This window comes from Xiphophorus maculatus, chromosome 1, assembly GCF_002775205.1.
Source record: "Xiphophorus maculatus strain JP 163 A chromosome 1, X_maculatus-5.0-male, whole genome shotgun sequence".
Taxonomy (NCBI): Eukaryota; Metazoa; Chordata; class Actinopteri; order Cyprinodontiformes; family Poeciliidae; genus Xiphophorus; species Xiphophorus maculatus.
In genome coordinates, this window is record NC_036443.1 from 1067398 (window position 1) to 1089259 (window position 21862).

A 21862-nucleotide genomic window follows, 5' to 3' on the forward strand; every position below is an offset into this window, starting at 1 on the left:
TTAGACAACACAATATAACTCCAAGTAAATCAAACTTCTGTGAAATCAAACTGTCCACTTAGGAAGCAACACTGATTGACAATCAATTTCACTTGCTGTTGTGCAAATGGAATAGACAACAGGTGGAAATTATTGGCAATTAGCAAGACACACTCACTAAAGGAGTGGTTCTGCAGTTGGGACCACAGACCACTTCTCAGTACCTATGCTGTCTGGCTGATGTTTTGGTCAGTTTTGAATGTTGGTGGTGCTTTCACACTCGTGGTAGCATGAGACGGACTCCACAACCCACACAAGTGGCTCAGGTAGTGCAGCTCATCCAGGATGGCATATCAATGCGAGCTGTGGCAAGAAGGTTTGCTGTGTCTGTCAGCGTAGTGTCCAGAGGCTGGAGGCGCTACCAGGAGACAGGCCAGTACACCAGGAGACGTGGAGGAGGCCGTAGGAGGGCAACAACCCAGCAGCAGGACCGCTACCTCCGCCTTTGTGCAAGAAGGAACAGGAGGAGCACTGCCAGAGCCCTGCGAAATGACCTCCAGCAGGCCACAAATGTGCATGTGTCTGCACAAACGGTTAGAAACCGACTCCATGAGGATGGTATGAGGGCCCGACGTCCACAGATGGGGGTTGTGCTCACAGCCCAACACCGTGCAGGACGCTTGGCATTTGCCAGAGAACACCAGGATTGGCAAATTCGCCACTGGCGCCTTGTGCTCTTCACAGATTAAAGCAGGTTCACACTGAGCACATGTGACAGACGTGACAGAGTCTGGAGACGCCGTGGAGAGCGGTCTGCTGCCTGCAACATCCTTCAGCATGACCGGTTTGGCAGTGGGTCAGTAATGGTGTGGGGTGGCATTTCTTTGGAGGGCCGCACAGCCCTCCATGTGCTCACCAGAGGTAGCCTGACTGCCATTAGGTACCGAGATGAGATCCTCAGACCCCTTGTGAGACCATATGCTGGTGCGGTTGGCCCTGGGTTCCTCCTCATGCAGGACAATGCTAGACCTCATGTGGCTGAAGTGTGTCAGCAGTTCCTGCAAGATGAAGGCATTGAAGCTATGGACTGGCCAGCCCGTTCCCCAGACCTGAATCCGATTGAGCACATCTGGGACATCATGTCTTGCTCCATCCACCAACGTTGCACCACAGACTGTCCAGGAGTTGGCGGATGCTTTAGTCCAGGTCTGGGAGGAGATCCCTCAGGAGACCATCCGCCACCTCATTAGGAGCATGCCCAGGCGTTGTAGGGAGGTCATACAGGCACGTGGAGGCCACACACAATACTAAGCCTCATTTTGACTTGTTTTAAGGACATTACATTAAAGTTGGTTCAGCGTGTAGAGTTATTTCACTTTAATTTTGTGTGTGGCTCCAAATCCAGGCCTCCATTGGTTAATAAATTTGATTTCCATTGATGATTTTTGTGTGATTTTGTTGTCAGCACATTCAACTTTGTACAGAACAAAGTATTCAATGAGAATATTTCTTTCATTCAGATCTAGGATGTGTTATTTGAGTGTTCCCTTTATTTTTTTGAGCAGTGTATATAAAGAAAACATGGGTTATTAAAAATCAGTTTCTAGAATAGTTTCCAGGTTTTATGATCAGTGAAAGAAAATCCTCAGTGTTTGACGTGCAGGTCTCTGGTCAGAGCCCATCACTGACTAATTTTACTCTTCAACGTCTCATCTGTTTACCTTTACATTAACGATGCACCGATAGGAACATTTGGGCCGATATCGATAATTGATATTAGTATTGCTGCTATGACCAATGTTTACTAATGTTATGTACATTTCTCTAGCGCTTCGACGGCTCTGGGATTAAAAAAAGAAACATCCAGAAACAAGTTAAAAATAGATACTAGTATTAGCCCAGTTAATACTGATTTGTTAAAAAATGACTATTGTAGTCCAATAAAAAACGTCGGTGCCGATATATCGTTTATCCCTACTTCATGTTCTTCACTACTGTTATAGTTACTTATTTGGGAGTTATTTTCTCATTTCCTATATTGAAATGTTATAAACATATGCGCATTTTGTCAGGATTTGTCCCAAAAATATCACTTTTATGCTAATGCGCTGTGCTGACTGATCCAGATCACTTTTCTCATCTGCTGGAACTGGAGCTGATTTTCTCATCTCTTTTGACCCCATTAAAACCTCTGAATCTTCACCAAAGCTGAAGCAATCAGCTCAGGCAGCGAGATGCTCTCCTGTTCTTACCTGGAAGTTGATAGTGGCAGTCAGGTGCTGAGTGGTTACTACTTTTAAAAATACTCAGAAGCATAATCATCCTCCTGCCAGGAGGCCTGCATCCTTGATGACTGTTTCAAGTTCTTAACCTGTTTGAAAATGTTACCAAGAGAAACTGGAGCAACAGCCACTTTGACTTTCTCCTTTTATTTGCATTTGCTTGGTTGGATGTGCATCAAGTGTGCGATAAAACAAAGCTTATGTTGGTCTACATTTGTGCAAATGTTTTAGAGCCTAAATTTGTGGCGCAAGTAAAGAGACAAGGAAGTAAGCGGTGGCTGGAAGTTACTAGATTACAGCTTGATTGATGAAAAATTTATTAGACCAATCCTGCCATAAGCTGTTGGTTTGTTTAAATGTGGTGTAGTGTTGCAGAGTTATCAAATAAAGTTACAATTGACTACATTTATTTCTGTTTAATAAAAACAAACATTTTAAGTCAGTGCAGCTGTTTTTCTATATCTGAACCTCAGATATTGGCATCAATATTGAAAGTGAAAAAAAAGTGAATCGGTACATGCCATAAAAAATGGGACTAACCCTAACCCTACATCAAAATGTTTAACTCACTAAAATCTATGTAATTAATTAAATTAATGTGTTAAAAACCAGCCCTAATTTTATTATGTTTTTATTTTATGTTTCTATTATATTCTATTTTCTTTACAAAATGTAACAGCTGTATTTCCACATGTTTGAATTAATTTAAAAAGATTTAAGTCAAGCTGTGTTTTTCGGGGAGGGTTTTAGTTCACCAGAAAGTGGTTGTCATTTCCACATGTGTTGTCTGTGTAGTGAAGCGGGTTGGTCATGGAGGAAGCATTGACTGCTGTCGTTCGTTTTAGCAGCGTTTAGGTCGGCTGTGCGCCCCACGCTGCGATGCCACTGTGGCTCGCTTCATGATGCCTTGTTAGTTTACGTTTCTGTTTTTGATCCCGTGACTTGCTGCGGTCTTTCCACGCTTGGAAACCACCTCTCCTCTCTATTGTTTGAACACGGACCTCATCCGTCACTGAAACTCTGCCGACCAGCTGAGAGCGGTGAGTCAGTTTGCACGATAAGCTGGCAGGAAAACAACAGCCCAGGTGGAGGAATAAGATAGTGCTGCAAACATTTCCAGCGGCGCTCTGATCCCACTGACAGCAACTTTTTCCTTTTTACACATTTTGCATTTTACTCATTTACTTGAGCAGGACAGAAATGTAGGCAGGTTGTTGGAGACAAAGCATGAATTCACAGTCTGAAAAATTATTTAAAGGACTCATTGTCCAAAATTAGAGGAATTAACTCTGATAGATTTATGTAAATATATGATGCTATAAATCAAACTCTGTGAAAATGTATTTACAGGCTTACACCTTTTTTGTCCCACAGTCATTTTTTAGACAAACATGACCAGTGTAAATGTCAAATACCAATTTTTAAAGTGGCAGTATTATTGGCAGTATATAGCACAATCAATGTTACCTTCAGCTGTTATAAAAATACTGCATATATCAAACATGAATTTTTACTTTGTGATTTAACGCCTTGAAATTGGGCCTCTGTTTCTTTCTGAAGCTCCGCCTCCAGGAAGTCATCTCAACGTGGCTCCCCTGTTAACCCTTTAATAATGTTTTTACCAGCATTGCTCTGAGCAGTAGCTCAAAGTTAAAGAACAGATCATGAAACAAAGTCATTGACATCTACATCAAAAAGGCATTGAAAACAATAAACAAAGGCCCGTCTCACATGTTCTAAAAATCATCTTCATAATCCCCAAAACTTTGAGAAAATATTCTGTGGATTACCAAAACTAAAGTAGAACTTTATGGAAGGTTTGCAGTCTGTTACATCTGGCATAAAACGAACATCATTTCAGAAAATATCATCCAGTCGAACATGTTGGTGGCAGTGTGATGGATGGGGGCTGCTTTGCTGTAATTAATGGAACCAGGACAAACAACTTACCAAGACAAAAACAAGGTATTGGAGTGGATTAGTCAAAGTCTGCATTTCTGTCATATTGAGGTATTGCAGTATGATGCTGTTCTTGCTCAAAATGCCCAGCAGTGTGGCTGAATGAAGAGTCCTGCATTAAAGAGTGGTTTGGTTTTGAAGTCCCTCCACAGTTTGAGCAAACCTCTAAAATGTTGCAAAAAAATTGAATTAGGTGTGTTTTCATCTGAGGTAGATTACTCAAATTACTCAAAGCATAATTTCATCAGATAGACTCTGAATTTTTTGTCACAATCTCACCTGGGGATGATGGGATCTTATTTGACAAAATGTGTTTCCATCTCTTCTTTGGAAAATCCATAAACCACAGAGCAAGCGGACATAAAAACTTTTTTGTCAAATATAGGAGGTTTTTCTGAATGTTGCCATTTCCATCAACCGTTTCTAATGCGATACTTCACAATGTTCGTAACACCTTGATGGAAACATTGAAAAGTCTTGAATCTGGAGGGGGAATACTTCCTTATTGTTTCTTGGTTTGAATATTAGTCACAGATGCAATTATGTAAACAGTTCTCCCCTCTTTGTTTGGCTGGCAAAACGAGGAAAAGTGAGTAAAGTGAATTCCCACTAAGCAAACAAACTTCTCTGGAGTTGCATATTAGCGTGTCGGTCCTTCAGGCAGGAAGCCATCTGAACTGAAGCTCCTTTCTGCTTAAAATACGGTTAGAGGTGTTTGTTATTTATTAACCATGATGCCTGGAGACACTTTTAATCAGCGTTGCATAAGCCCTGTTTACTCCATGTAAATAGAAATGTTCTGTTCTGAGGTGCAGGCTGCTTGTTTTAAATAGCAGCATTCCTGGGACTGTTTTATCCAACTTTGGAGTGAAACCGCTGCTTATGGCTGTCCTGGAGCTCTGCCTCTGTTCATGTAAATGTGGCTCAGAATAATTGTTGCCTCGCCAGTAGCTTGCAGTCCAGAGCTTGCATGTGACCAGTATAACCCCAGCAGAGGGTTTAATGGTGCGCCGCGGCTGCTAAGTATATCACCTTTTTGTCAGCAGGCCTAGACAGGCCTGCTTTAAATAGCCCAGCGGTTATATTGAACCTGAGACATTATGTAAGAGGATAGAGTGCTGGCTGGACGCAGCGCGGGGCTGTTTCCCCTCAGGGGGAACCAGCAGCTCCCTGAGCTTCTGTCTGACCCCCAGCCTGCCACACACACACACAGACAGTGTGTCTGAAAACTGTTGCGTTCGAGCCGAGCTCGGGAATGAGGGCCATTTGCTGAGGGTCAAACCTTGTTCTTGAAAAAGCTGGAGTCACTCCCGCTAGGAAGAAACCGATCCGATTTTAATGTCTGTATCAGTCCGTAAGCCTGTCACAATAAGCATGATAAATAAATATTAGCTTTATTCTGATGATAAATAAGTTTTGTAGGGCAGTAATCATAATCCATTTTATTTATGGTTTCTGTTGTGTGTTTTTTTAATTTCTAATTTAATTGTTGTTTGTTTTGGATATTTGAAATATCGATCAGTTCCAGTGTTAAGTGTTCTTTACAAAAATTAAAGTATATTAGTTGAAAATGGTTTCATATAATCACATAAATCCTCAAAATCCAGTGATGTTTAATTGTTTTGCAACATGAAAAAATGCGAGAAGCTATCTGTGGTGTTACATTTATGTTTATCATCTTTCAGTAGATCATAGTAGGACCATGCATGTCGACAGGTTGGTCTCTAATACGCTTCACTGACAGTGAACACAACACTCAGTACAACAGCTGCATACTCTCTCTCTGGATTGTTTTATAAAACTTAAACATGTTTCCTTCATAATAATATTAAAATTTGTTTCATAATACACCCAACCTTTCCAAAGTTTTAGCTAAAAAGACTTTTTCCCTGTTTCTTTCTCCAGTTAATCATTGACTGAAGTAACAGAGTAGAGGAGCATTCGTTCTCCCTGCAAGGCACAGTGAGCTTCATCAGTGCAGATCTTAGCAAGATTTCATAGAAAAACTTCCAAGAAGGTTATGTAAGTGACTTTTAAAGAAAGTTCATGATTCAAAAAGAAATGCTTTATTTTGTTGCCCTTTCATAAGAAAAGACAGAATTTGAATAAAAGCTAAAATTACGCTATGCTGCAAGAATGTAGCAGGGGAAATACTCTGGGTCTGCTGCAGAAGCTCTTTGGCCCTAAACATAGATTTTTCTTCAGAGAAAACTGTAAAGATGTTGCAAGGCAAATGGCACAGTTCAGCGTTATACTGGTTTTACCAAATTGCTACAAAGAAAACTTCATATTTATACATTTCCTGTTGTAATAGTTTGTATCAACTGTGTACCTGGATTTCTAAGGCAGCTGCTGTGTGTTGATCTGACCTTACTCCTCTAGTGGCAAAGAGTGCAGAGAGGAGGTGGGGATTTAAAAATTTAACTTAAGAAAAACCAAAAACCTGAAGAAAAATCAAAATTCAGTAAAATCTACATGAGTAAGACAAGAACCACGTGGCGCAGAACAGAAAAACTAAAGACATTTATCCAGGAGAGTTGATGACTGTAGCAGGTGGTTGATTAGAAGCTGGGTCCAGCTGTGAGGGAAGGCCAGTAACTGGAGATGAAATGGGGGAAATGTCTGATAGAAAACACAGGGAACATGAGAAACCGGAGCAGCCTGGACCCTGAGGACTATGGAAGACCAGACATTATTAATATGGTTTCCACATTAATAAATATTAAGGCATATTTGGTGTTTGACAAGTTAAAATTGGCAACTGTAAGAGTTTTAGAGACTGGGTTTCTGTCGTCCAGAATGAACAACAATGGACCCGGTATAGAACCTTTTAGCCACATAAAATCCTCTACAAATTAGATTTAAAAGGAATCTCTACTAAGTCAAGTGTGTGCTGTATTGTAATCTGTTTGTAGATTAAAATATAGAATAATCCACATGTAGAATTTCAGTGCTCAGTTGAATTAATGCTATTACTGTTCTGATTGTTCTGGAGTCATGTTGACATTCCTTTAATATGTTTCTTATTTTTCTGTGAAACCAGAAACTTTTTTTTAAAACTTCTGTGACTTTTTATATCTGTTGCAAACTTTTTCAATCATTTTACTATTAATTAGTGATTTCTTTTTAAGTTGCTACTTTCAGTTCAGTTTGTAATAAATTTATAAAGATTGTTGCATTAAAAGTCTCTTTACTCTGTAAGAAAATAGAAATCAAACTTGATATTGCCCATATAGAACTAGAGCTAAGTTTAGCAGAATTAAACTCAGTAAATCTGTACCATCCTTTGTGTGCAGCAAAGCTTTCCTAACACAACCTGTAAAACTAATAGCCTAATGGTGTTCTGCTGAATTGGCTGGATTAACTCGCCGTGACCTCACTATGATCCGATGTAACTACAACATTCGTAATCTCCAGCCACAGGCCGCCAGCTGGCATATTCAGCCTGCAGTGGAGCTAGTGGGACTCTGGCACCTCGGCCCGGCCCGGCCCGTGTTATAGCCACAGATGGCTTTACTGTCACAGAGCGTGTCCGGAGGTTAAGGCCTCGATGGAGGATGAGGCCGCGCCAGCTTTAATGGTGGAGGAAAAGTGAGGCAGGATGGGGGTGGGACACTGTCCCGTTGGTCTGAGGTGGGACACTGTCCTGTTTTATCTGAGGTGGGACACTGTCCAGTTGGTCTGAGGTGGGACACTGTCCCGCTGGGCTGGGGTGGGACACTGTGCCGTTGGTCTGAGGTGGGACACTGTCCCGTTTTATCTGAGGTGGGACACTGTCCCGTTGGGCTGGGATGGGACACTGTCCCGTTGGTCTGAGGTGGGACACTGTCCCGTTTTATCTGAGGTGGGATACTGTCCAGTTGGTCTGAGGTGGGACACTGTCCCGTTTTATCTGAGGTGGGACACTATCCCTTTGGTCTGGGGTGGGACAGAGGACAGAGGTGAGGAGGCAGCGCTGCTGGTATCAGGCCTGCTCACGCTCATCCAAATCCCAGATTAAACGTCCTCCGCCCCTCGCCAGCACTGCACACTCTCTGTCTTAGCGCTCTGACAACCCGCTCCCCGTCTCTCCACACTGTCTCTGTCTAACCCAGTAACACTCCCCCTCCTCCCTTCCCCTTGCTCTCAGAGTCAGTGAAGGATTTGCAAAGTGTTCTCCAGTGTTTCAGTTGCTTACATGCATTTTTTTTTTTTTGCATAATTTATTAGAGGGAATCTGGATGTTGGAGGCTCCTGGCCTGGTGTTTGAGTCTGATTTCATCCCATCTCTGTTGTGTTTATTAATTTCACGAACGACAGCAGCACTGTGATAAAGGATTAGAAAGGGATTACAGACACAAGGCCCGTTTTTATCCCACTGTTTTGTATTTTTCCTTATGAATCGGGATTAAAAGCAAGACACAACTAATCTGTCCACCAGCTGACGTCCATCACCCATCGATGGCTCTTCAGCAGACTGACCTACAGGCATTGGCCAATTTGTTTAGAAATATGGAAAAAATATTCCTAGTAGTACAACGTGTTCTCAGTTGATTTGGAAAAATGCAGCTGAAGAGGAAACAAAACGTTTAGGTTATAATTATTCAGATTTAGATGACATTACCATGTAAGATAACCTCAAAGTTTAATTGTGCAGCTCATTTCCTAAAGATGAGGTCAGATTTCTTCAAGGTGTTCAGAGGCTGCTTCCTGTACATATCTAAATAAAGATTAGATAAGAGTTTAACCAGGAGGAAATGAAGAGCATTTCATAGAACATGAAGTCCTGACATGTCACTGTTATGCTTCCAGATACAAAACATACAGTCCACTTATTCTGGTGAACGTCACTATGATGAAATGCTTAAAGACTAAACGAACACTGACGTTCACCACGATGGGTTTTTCTGCTTTTTTCTGCTAATTACTGATTAGTAATTCCAGCTGCTCTGTGATGTCGACCTCATCAGCTAGAAACAAATCCGATTTTTGATTAAAAAATTACAGTTGGTTGCATCTGGATTGTGCTGTGGAAGTTGAGATGAAAATGTTGAAGTTTTGTTCTCCATTCTTAAATATGTTTATGTAGGCCTGTCTCAATAAGCAAAAAAACAATTAATCACATAATCAATTAAAACAAGCTCAATCCATTTTCTCTCTTTGTAACAAAACTTGGATGATAAAAGTCTTCAACCTGCTGCTTCAGCTTCACTCTGGCCTTTTTATTTCATTCCAGGCCGACGTTTATGTGATTGTATTTTATTATTCTTACCTTTCCTTCAGTCTGCTGCCTGAGGATCAGCAGGGAGGGGCTCGGTTTCACCCCCTGCTGAGGATAAGGGGTCAGATACAGTCTGCGTCAGCTGCCTGGGCCGGTGAGGTCTGCTGGTAGAGAGCTTGTCCAGCTTTAGCTTTATTTCACTCTGCTGAACTGACGCATTAGTCGTATTTTTATCATACTGTCATGGGTTTGTCATACATGCACAAAAACAGAACCGCCTCAATGCTCGCCCGCTTTCTCAGATATTATTGCAAATCTTTTGCTATTGCAAATTTTTTGCCCAGGTCCCTCTTGAAAATGAGATCTAGATCTCAACGGGGTTTACCTGGTTAAATAAAGGAATATATATATGATCATCACAGGACGAGCTTCATGAAGGCACTCTTGCATAGCCTGCTGCTTCCTCTTTGCGCTTTAATGAATCAATGATGAGCTTTGGTTATGCAGCTATTCTCTACACGACAGCTGTGTGTATTTGTCCCACTGGCCCATGCAGACAGAAGATCTAGTCTTTTTTATTAGCAAGAGAAAGTCTGGTTGCATTTGTTTTTTAGCCAGCTACAGGGTTTCCCCCAGAGAACTTGCTAAGCCCAGTGGTCGGGGTGCTGAGGCGGTCCACCAGCGGTCCACTGTGTTTTTGTATTCAAAGATGTTATGTTGACAGGAAATGTAAAAATATTACTGCGTAATTATATGTTACGGGAAAATATCACCAGTGAAACGCTATTCAAACCCACAACTACAGAATCTTAAAAACAACAAATCAAACAATACAGTTAAAATAAATATCAATTATTTGCACTTCTGTTTAATCCAAATTTAAGTCAGCGGCTCCATAAGGCCCCCCAGGGCTTCAGGGGCCCCATAAATGCTAATATTTTAACACAGATACATAAATGTAACATTTATTTATTGAGATTATCAATGGTATTAAAGGACCTGGCAAGTTTACTTTGTAAAACCTCAAAGAACAATATTCATAGTTAGATTGTTTTGTTACCACAGCAACAATCTGATGCTTGAGTTTGAGCTGTTTGTTCACAAATACAAATTAGTAAACTGTAATTATAACTTATTGCTTTTTAGATTGGCCAATTAAACTACTCCCCATCTCCCAGATTTCACTAAATCTAACACAGAAGCTGTTAGAGGTGCTGATGTTTTAGCAGCAAGAGGGGCCCCTAAGTCAAATTCTGCTCAAGGCCTCATACAGCCTTGGACCGGCCCTGCTTGATGAGTTAAATCCTCTGCACTGCGCAGAGATGTGGAACAAACGGGAGATTTAAATTAATGCTGCTTATGTGGCTTTAGTAGCTCTTCCATTTCATGTCTATTGAGTTAAGGGACACAGAAACTATTGTGGTTGCTGGGATTTTAAAGGACTAGTTTCTCAGATCTCCACGCAGCTGTGCGTATGAACTCTGGCTGACTAAGTGGACATTTGGTATGGTTTGATGCTATTATTTTTAGTAATAATAATAATAGAAATAATAATAAAATAATATAAAACCAGCGTGATGCTAGGCGAGCGCTAAAGCTCCTCACTGGGCTGAACCTGCATGATGAGGTCAGAACTGGTTCATTAACCACTAACACACCTGTCAACGGGGAACACATACATAAACTTTACAGGGAAAACAGAGCCACACGCTGGGCAGCGTGTTGAGATGGAAAAGCCCCACAAAATTCTTTGTCCACAAATATAAATTATTCTCACCACTCGCTCAACGGGCACGTTTGAATTCGCGACTACAAGTTATTCCTGCGGTTCTCATAGAGCTGCACAACCAGAGCTAACGCGGTGGGTTTTAAACTCTTAACTTGATGCAGAGTTCTCCAAAGAAACATAATTCCTCACAGGGGGTTGATGTAAATATCCATACATGTCAGCCCGTGTCCAGTTTGAGTGAAAGGAGGTGCACGCGAACCATGCTGAGGTAAACTAGAGATCAAACAGTGGCAGCGTGCGAGGCAAAGCGCAGAGGCTTCAGCTGTGTGATTGGTTCACTCTGCCGGCTTTAAATGCATAAAGTATAAACCTATCTTCTATGAACCTATATTTTAGGAATAAATCTGCTCCTCCAGTGAAACTCTCAGAGCAACAGAAAAGCTTGCAACCCTGCTTCATTAAAAAAAAAAAAATTAAGTAATTTTTTTTTTTTTTTTAATTATCATTTTCCTAAAAACAAGCAACGCTTAGCCTGGCAGGGGGGGCTAGAAAAGCATGGTGGGCCGCCAGGCTTATAATAACTAGGGGAAACGCTGAGGTAACTAGCGGCTAACTAGCAGCCTGTGGGGGACAGCTCATAAATTGCCTGTATCTTGCAAAATCAAAGTGTTTCTTTTAATCTGTAACTTTGCTAAACCTCAGTACGTGTAGCTCGCTCCATGATGTTTCTCCAGTTGACCTTTGCTGTAACCTTTCTGTTTTTCACTGTTTGCAGGTGGTTCCATCCCAACATCACTGGAATCGAGGCAGAGCAGGTCTTGTTGACCCGGGGCGTCCACGGCAGTTTCCTGGCCCGGCCCAGCAAGAGCAATCCTGGGGATTTTACCCTGTCTGTCAGGTAACTTCAACCTGCCCTTGTAGTGCATTCACCAGCAGCTTCACCTTTGACCTCACACTTCTCACCTGTGAGTAAGCAAAAATACAGTTTTTTAAATTTTGATATTTGACATCTCAAGTACGTTCACAGAAGGACTTAAGCCTGATCTAGGAATACTAAAGATATGTAAATATCTGAACCAATTAATAATTCTAGCTCAAATATGCTTTAATAGTTTAAATATCGTCTATTGGCAGCATCCTGAGGATGGTTAGCTCAGGATGCTAACTGTCCTATTATGTTTCTATTGACCATAAAACTGTGCAAATTTTAATTAGAAAAATAATTTGCTTTATGGAAACGCACCAATTTAAATGCATCACAGTTCATAAAAAGTTCCATTTGTCGATCCAACGTGTTGAAACAATTACTGTGCTGTAAAATCAGCGACTACAGTTTCCCCAAAACGCTGCATACATAGCTGCTCCCGTTGTCTCTTCTGATTGGATTATGAGCGTTAGCGCCACCATGGCTGATTTATGAATATAACTTTATGTAAATGTTTACATTTGTCACAGCCCTGTTTTTTAATGACATATTCTGTGGACAAACTTATTCACGAGTTATTTTGATTAAATTTCTCATTTAATGAAAACACCGCAATTGTGTTTTTTCACACTAGCCAAATATCGACAAAAGTAATAGAAATTACCAATGTGTGAAGGCTGCTGTGTTTCTCTGCCTTCAGATGCTTTGTACCTAAAGAAAATGGCTAAGTTTTTATTCCAGGTTTAAAAAATAACAGGCCAATTAAGAAGCAACTAAATGGTAAAAAAATAACTGGAATGTCAGCCATCAGCTTCCCTGGCCTTTAATTATCATCACCAGTTGTAGGAAAACCCACATTGTTTGACCTCTAACCTTCATCTGGGTGTAAGTGAGACTAAAAGTCCAGATGATCCTGAAGACACAGAGTTCACATGTAAGCTGCTCAATTCCCAGAAAACAATTCCCAGTTGGTTTGTCCGACACAATTCCAATAAATTCCTCCCTGTGGGTCATCAGCAGAAACCTGGTGAATACATGACACTTGAACTGTGTTGGTGTGTGTGTGTGTGTGTGTGGGGGGGGGGGGGGGGGTTGTTTCAAGGAACATATTGGATAACTCGGTTGGAATGTGTGATGTGGTAACTTTCTCAAAGAAAAGTGAAATCTTTTCTTTTGGTCAGCAGGGTGCAGTGACTCACGTTTTGGTGTTAAAATGAACGTCTTTATCACTCATGCCGTATTTCGGAATGAGTCTTTATCAAGCATTCCGAAACTACTAGTACTAGTAGTTTCTAGTACTAGAAACTAGTAGAAACTCTAGTACAGGGGGGCCGGCATCCTGCATGTTTTATTCTCTCCCTGGTAGTAGTAACAACCTTCTCAGCATGTCAGTGTTCCCCTAAGGCCTCTAATGAGCCATCATATGACTTAGACTTAGACTGACTTTATTGTCATTTTGCATGCACAGGGTGTATACAGAATGAAATTTCGTTGCATACGGCTCAGGACAATGTTTTGAGCTTCCAATATTGTGATATGATCCAGGTGCGTTAAACCAGGGAGAGAACTAAAACATTTAGGATGTTTAGGATGAACACAGTTCACCCCTGCAGGTTGGAATGTGTGATGTGGTATCATAGTAGTCATAGAGAACTACCAGAGTAGACGTTAATTAAGAGCCCTGGTGGTTGGCTGTGTGTGTGTGTAAGGCGACTCAGCTCCTCATGCTGTGGCGATAACAGAGAGCAGGAAATCAACCGATACAGAGGAGAAAGTGAAGAGTCGCTCTTTCTGGACAGCAGAAACATTTTAGTCTCAGATGGTCTGGCCGAGCGCCTGGAAGGAAGCCCAGACGTTTCTCTGTTTCTCTGAAATAAACTCATTAGTGTATTAGGAGCTGACTGGGTCACACGGCCTGCGGGTGTGAAGGAGGGAAGAACCTCCAGAGCAAGAGAGAAAAAGACCTTTCAGTCAGAAAGGCAGGGAGGTTTTAGATCTGGGCAGGCTCTGACTTTTAGACATGCGGTTTGCAGCTTTGTGATGCTTGGTGTCCTAAATAACCACCGGATGGTTAGCTGTGTGAGTTTATGACAGATTTAAACCGCAATGCACTCTCTGAGGTCAAATGACCAATGTTCAGCCTCTCCCCCCTCACTGCAGAAACAAAGAAAGTAGGATAAAGCAGAATTTGTATTAAACAGAGTTATATAACAGAATGAAAACACACAATTCTCTGTGTGGAGATGGAGAGCTCAGTTTGTGAGCTGCAGCATGTCCTGTTGCTCAGTTTCAGTATTTCTCCTGTCAGCAGTAACCGTTCCAGACGGTGAGCTGAACACTAACCAGCTCCAGGATCAATCACTGACCTAGATAATCGCTCAGACGCAGATACATCCTGGTGTGCTAGCAGGGTGGTCCTCACGTTTTAAATCAAAATATGACTTTACATCTCTCCAACTGTTGATGTATTGGACAAGAAATAAACTCATTAGTGTATTAGGGTGATTACTTTTTATGGAGCACTGAATGGATAAAGGGAACAAAACATCAGCCTTTAGAGATGCTCCGATCTGATGTCAATATCTGCATTGGTCCAGATAATGTAAAAACAATCTAGATCAAGTATCAGTGACAGTGTGCCTTATCTATGAGACCAGATCTATTCAGTCTAATTCTATGCTTTGTGCTCTGTGTTTTATTATTTATTTTACATCTAAATGGAACAGAAAAAAAATCTCTAAAGGACTAAATAGGTTTTTTTATTGTGTAACCCAATAATGTACTCCAATAAGCTGCTGGATTGTTTTATTTTTCTGCCGATATGTGACAGATTTTAATAACACCCTAGACCCTACGGGTTAACACTAATTCCTGAAGAATTCAAAATGATATCAGTACTAAATGCTTGTCAGCATGTGCCTGAGTGACAATAACCACTAATTGTTGCTACCTAGTTCATCATATTAAATGTGTATGGGGAAATTTTTCTGCCATAATCCAAGAGCACACATTTTCAGTCTGAAAACAGGATTTCATGTCTTTTGTTCTCAAAACTTGTAATGCTTGTACTTAAAAGTTCTCGCATCAGACTAACGTTGATTTAGATTATGCGACACAAGGTGGCAAAGACTGTTATTTATATGTGATTATTTCACTATGTCAAAAGTAAGATAGCTCCCGGTTTTGTTTTGAAAGTTTCATAAAGACAACGATGTGAGGAAGAAGTGGGAAGTGTCTTTAAGGAGAGACGGATTCACTGCACCGCACGGATGAATCTCAGCAGCTGAATCTCTCTTAAGCTACAACTCCTCGGCTGGAAAACATGAATAAAATCTATATAGACATTATGTACAGTATATATGCATGTGCATATAAATATGTGTAGTTTAATATATATTCTTCTGCTACAATCAATAGTAGCCACACAGGCATACCCGCTAGAAGGAAACAAGCGCACCCAGCACAACACTTTCATTCTACTGACTGAGAGGTTGCTGGGCGACTGTTCCAAAAAGGCAGTTCCATATGTCCCAAGCAAGCAGAGAGTCTGAGCAGAGACTAAGTGTGAGTGCAAGGAGAAGTTTTGAGTACAAGTTTTGAAAAGAAAGACATGAAGTCCTGCTTTCAAAATATAAATGTAAGCAAAAGTATTACAAGTTTTGAGAACAAAAGATGTAAAATTCTGCTTTCAGACTGAACATGCTCTTGGATTAATGCAGAAAAATTCCTCTATAAATGTGTGGTTTAGAGAGGGAGTTTTCATTTTTCCTCTTATCCTCTCTCTCTGCATCTCCTCTAATCTCCCCCAGGCTGAGGAGGGTCAGCCTGAGCTGAAAACCAAACCAGGAAAAACCTGGAAAAAAAATCACACACTAATAAAATTCAAAGATGTACATTTAAAAAAAGTTAAATGCAGAAAAAGTTTGGGCATAATGGAAATGTGGAGTTCTGTTGGCCGAGTTTCTGCCGTCATATTTTATGCTCTTTATATACTTTAATAAACCCCAAGGAGGAGGCTAAAGTAGATCTTGAAAGAGATTTTTTTTACATCACATTACAACAGAGAGCAAATTGATTTGTTATATAACACTATTCTGGGTTAACGCTGACGTTTCCACTGAGCTCAGCTTTTTTTTAGCTCTATGTTGGAGAGGTAAAGAGTATTATTATTATTATTATTATTGTTGTTGTTGTTGTTATTATGACTATGTTTATTATTATATTATTATGTGTGATTTCTATCTCTATCTCTTTTCTTTCATAAATATTTGATGACTTGTGGTTATTGTTTAAGTTCAGCTCTGACTATATGTGAACTTAAAGCTCTGCTGATAATTCAGGATTGATATTAGAAAGAATCTCTCTACCACCAGAGTTATTGTTATTTCTGTTGCTTCTTCCAGACTTAAAATATTTTTATTGTTTCTTATAATACAAAAGAGGGGTTGGAATAAAAATAAATAAAAAAAGCTTTCGATGATAATCTTAAATAATGAAGTTAGAAGAATATTCTCAAAATACAACACTGACTAAAAATACCACGATTTCACAGAATTTATGCAACATTTAAAACATAGATAACAAGATGCAGAACAGATATTTAAAACCAAAATCCAGCTTTATCTTCAGAATATGTTAATGTGAGTAGCCTGTGGGCAAAGCAATGCAAAAGTATCAGCTTAAGCTTTGTGAAGGCATAAACTTATGTACATTTTTGAAAATACTTCTGAAAGGTTTTCTGTAAAAACATTTAAAAAGAATATTTTATTTTAAAAGGACTCCCGTATAAAGCAGTAAAGCTTTGCTGCAACTCTGTGGTCCAATTCCCACTGTGTGAAATTCACATTTTTTTTTCATCATAGGTTCAAAACCTGAGCAAATATCAAAATATGTGTGAAAGTGAACCTCAGGGTCACTGATGGTTACCCGCAGTGAAAACTAGATCTGCCAATCTGACCCACAAAAAACTAGCAGGTTTGGTGGAGCACCTGCACTGTCTAAAAACAAATTTATTTCAGTTAGAAGTGTGCCCATCGATCGGCCACCGATCATAATCAGCCAATTTCCGTGAAAAAGTGTATTATTGGTGATCACCGATCACTGTTGCTTGTTGGCGATCACCAAAACTGATCACATTTATCTCACTTCGCAGCCTGCGTGTGCAGCTTATGTCCTCTTTCTTCACACTGCGCAAGAGCAAAATCCTGTTGTGAGGAACTTTAACGCTCAGAGTGAATGGGAACATTTGCGTGATGCGGCGGAAAATCACCTCGGGGGTAAAACATGTCAAAATGCAACAACACAACGAATCTAATATGACATTTAAAATACCAACACTCGACGGAGTTTGGCTACATCGAGACTCAATGCAGGAAAAAAAGGAATTCCAGAGCAGCCAGATAGCAGCGCACAACTACCAACACTCACCCAGATTAGCATCACAGTCAGAAAGCTCAACAAATAACCCAAAAAATAATTCAAGTCTTCGAGCTAGCGGTGTAAGATGCTGGTTCTGCTCTCGCTCTTGGACCACCGCAACACGCTGCTGGTAGTAATATTTCACACACGGAGCCGCTCAACCTCCACCAGACTGAACTGTCACACCGAACGTCTGCTTAAAGCTGCAGCATGTAAATGATAAAAAAAAGATTTTAGATATTTCTGTTATGTCTAAATTAGGCTAATTTATTGCCAGATATTTTTTCCATTTTGCCAGATAACATAGTATTTATGTTATTTTTATTTATGTCTAAAGAGAAAAATTAATAGCCATTCCAGGCAATCGGCAGAGATCAGGAGGATCGGTATCGAATCCGCAGCAAAAAACCTGATTGGAACATGGAGTTGCCGATCGATCGGCAACTCCATGTTTTAGTTTTAGTTGACTCTAGTTTTAGTTAATTTTTGACTGTTGTCATTTATTTCTTTCACCTTCTAAAACTAAATATTAGAAAAACCTCTATGTAAGGATGTGTAAAATCTCTCCTGAATGTGCTGTTGTGTGGATGGATCTGCTGAGGATTTTATGTAGTTTCCATGGATTATGGCATCAACTTCAGCTGCAACCCAATCACAGTGGAAACTTTAAGATCTGCTGGGTTTATTTAGGATTAACTGAAACAAACCTGCATAAATACTAGATGTAAACCTATTTTTCATGTTTATATTTTCATATTTGTTGTTTTTTTTAAAATGATCTGACTTTGAAGTTATCTCTCAGTTTTTTAAGCTAATTTTTGTTATGCTTCGTGCTGTTCAGTATTTTGTTAATTATCTATAAGCTAAATCATTTTCCCTGATGCTAACAGTTCATTACAAGCTGCTACTTGAACATCCTGGCCAATCAGTGAAGAGTCTCAGCTGCATCAGACCTGCTTTAACTGGGATAATTGGTTAATTAAGTTCATTGTGTTTCATGGGTTTGGATTTACTGGCTGTGTCTTTTTTATTAGTATTTTCTTGTACCATGTGGTCCACTTTAGTGTTTTCTTTTCTAGAATTTACTTAATGTTGCTTCCCAGTGCAGGAAGAAGATTGATTTTGTGTTTGAACTATTTTTATTCATTTTAGTAATAATTTTTGAATCCACATCCTTCTAAAAGATTCAGTGATGATTCATTGTTAGTCAACTGGATTTTTATTCAAAATCTCCCAGTATGTTAAAGACAAAAAAAAACATTTATTGTTGGAGAACAATGAGAGAATTTTCGGTTTGTTCATAGAAGCTGCTTTTGGATAATAATTGAAAAAAATAAATCACCAGTAATAAAATATTTCTTCAGGGTACAGAATTAGCACAAGTCGTCTGAGCAAATTGAATTATTTACCAACTTGACTTTATTGATTTTGTTGTGGGGTTATTGCTCCTCTGTGGTAATCATCTCAGTAGAGATGAACTTTGATCACTGATGGATGTTGTCACTGATTTTGAAATCCAACATGTCCGCCTGGCAAATCATCACACATCAGGTCATTTTGTTAATCTTGTCTGTGTTCCTATCCAGCTCTTTTTTATTAGTGCTGCCTGTTTTAGTAACCAGCTTGTTAGAAGGAAAGTTAACAGACTTTTCTTTGAAAAGAAAACTAAAGTTAGAAGGAAGAAGCCTTCTTTTTTGTATGTATAGTTATGTGAGAATTTGAGTAAACTTCAGTGGATGTAGTCCAAAAAACTGTGCTAATATTTCACTAAAGTCAAAAAACACAATTTTGTAATTGCGGTGTTTTTATTTAAAAAATAAATGCAATTAATATCACTTGTGAGTAAGGTTGTTCACGCGATAATCATTAAAACACATCCTGCACCATCATCCTTATACCACTTCCTGTCGTCTTCTTCATCATTAGAGCTGCTGTTATTTATTGTCCACTCAGCCTAACTAACAGTAAGCACTCAGACGTTGGCAGTGACAGGAAGTCATAAAGCAGCTTGGGAAGTCTTTAATCTCATTTCCTCATGCAAGGACTGTATCATAACTATTTTTGCCCAACCAATAAACTTCCTGCATTGATCATATGTCTGCCTTTGGTTCTGTAAACAGAACGAAATGCCATCTGAATACTGAATTCAAATCTCATTTTGCTTCAGTCAAGTTTAGTAAAAACATTGTGGTGTTAAATGTGAAGTCTTTGAGGTAAATGTTGATGTTACAGTAACTTGTGTCAAAAAAATAAATGGCTAATATTATCAAAAGACTGAGTCATATGTTAGTTAGATATGAGGGAGAAAATTAAAAAAAATGCTGCAGATTATTTTAGTTTTCTTTCAAAGGAATGAACAGTGTTTAATCTTCATATAGGTTTCATTTTACTGAAAAGAAACCGAATATCAACCAAAAGTCCCAAAAAAATACCTGATATAAACGTAGATCTGAATGCTGCTGAGTGAAATATACTTTGGTTTCCCACTGAAAACATGAAGGATTTCTCAAGTTGGTTGTGTAACATCCTGATAAGAAGACTGAGATAATCATGATCAAGATGTCCTAATTAGAATTGCATAAGAAGCTGAGATTGTCTTTCCAACCTGTTCAATCCATCGCCGACTACAGTTTCCCCAAAACACAGCATACGTAGCCGCTCTCTAGTAGGCGGGGCTTGTTGCTCCAAGACCTGAATGAGACATGGACGTCTCCTCTGATTGGCTGAGAAATGAGGAGCGCTAGTGCCACCATGGCTGATTTATGAATTTAACTGTTTAGTCACTGCCGTGTTTTTAATTGAGTCATCGTGTGAGCAAACTAATTGACGTGTGATTTTAATAGTTTTTTAATATTTATAATGTAAACAGCACAACTGTGGTTTTTTTGGCTAGCAGAGTATAGTCAAAGTTTTGCACACATTAGTAATTGAAACGCAGCTATTGAAGCACAGAGCTGAAACATTATAACCTTGTGCTGTTCTTCTTTGAGTCACAGTTCTGAAAGGTTTAGTGGAAGGAGCTGTTCACCAGGAAATAGAATGAGAACCTTCTGACCTGAGCCACAACAGTAAAGATGGAAGAAATGCTCCTTCTTTGCTGCCAAGCAACAAACATTGGGGTTTAAGAAGAAGCACCTTGAAACTACTAAATATAAACCACTACAGACCACTGTTGACTGTCCACAAACCAGTCAGCAGCTTTGCACCACATCATTACTTCACTTAAACAAATTGTTTAAGGAAACATTGAACATCATTCAGATCTTTCTGCAGATATTTAATCCTGACTGTGTCATGTTCTGCATTTCTGCAGAGCATTACAGAGCAGGGAGACATTTTTACCACATCACTCATCTCAGTAGTGCTAGTTGAGACACTATGTTTTTTAAGAAATTGATCTTAAAATCTCAGATCCAAGCAGCAGTCATCTTCAGCGCATTAACCCATCTATAACTCAGTGACTGCCTGGTGAAATTTAAGCAAGCAGCTGAAAATGAGATGGTGAGCTCATGTTATTCCCCTGCTAATCCAACATTTATTAATGTTGAAGCTTAGAGGTTTATCTCAGATAAGGCAGATTAATAACACAGCTAACTGAGAAGTTTTAAGCATGGCAACGTTTGGATTGGTTGCTTCAGTCTCTGGTGAGGGTGGTTATTTGCTCTGATGCACTCAGGACTGAGATGGTTCCAGTTTTGTGGTGCCAGAGTGTTTGGAACGGTGAAAACAAAAGGAAATAGCACCAGGCTTCCACTGACTACAGTTTAACTCTGGAACCAGCTTGGTAGAAAGGTTTTTAATCTGTTAAGAGAGCCAATGCTTTACCAAGTTAAAGAAACATAACAGATTTAGTCTGTAGAGACGAGTCGGCCAAGATTCCTATGGAAATGTGTAAACCTGGTTTTCAGATATGTGCAAAGCATTTTTCTGATAACTGACTAATTATTTCTCTCCACATTAAAATATAACTACCATGAAAATGAGAGTATTAGTATGTGAGCAATCTCATATAGAATTAGCAAATGTATGTTCATCGTAAACAGGAGTACACTTAAATTCAGTGTGTAGTGTCATGAATTGCAGTGAGGGTTGGTGAGGCAGACGCAGCGGACCCAGGTATGATGAATAAAGATGATTTTAATGGTGAAACTCAGTCCAAACAACGAACAGCAGGCACATGGAAACACTGACGACAACTAGACTCGACATTGACGAGGACCCGACGACGAACAAGGAACACAGGTGGAGTTAAATACATGGGAGGGTAATGACAGAACGAGACACACCTGGGAACAATCAAGGGGAGGACAGGACAACGAAGAGACTTAAGGACACAGAAAACTCTAAATAAACACAGATCCTGACATGTA

General features: G+C 39.8%; 1 protein-coding gene across 1 annotated transcript in view; it reads left to right on the top strand.

Annotated features, from left to right (window-relative positions):
• The window catches only part of LOC102223330 (tyrosine-protein phosphatase non-receptor type 11-like), a 54458-nt gene that overhangs the window by 7697 nt on the left and 24899 nt on the right, over positions 1-21862 (top strand). The window contains exon 2 of the mRNA XM_023334590.1: positions 11925-12047. Within this exon, the coding sequence (XP_023190358.1) occupies positions 11925-12047 (123 nt within the window). The remainder of the gene's footprint in view (positions 1-11924; positions 12048-21862) is intronic.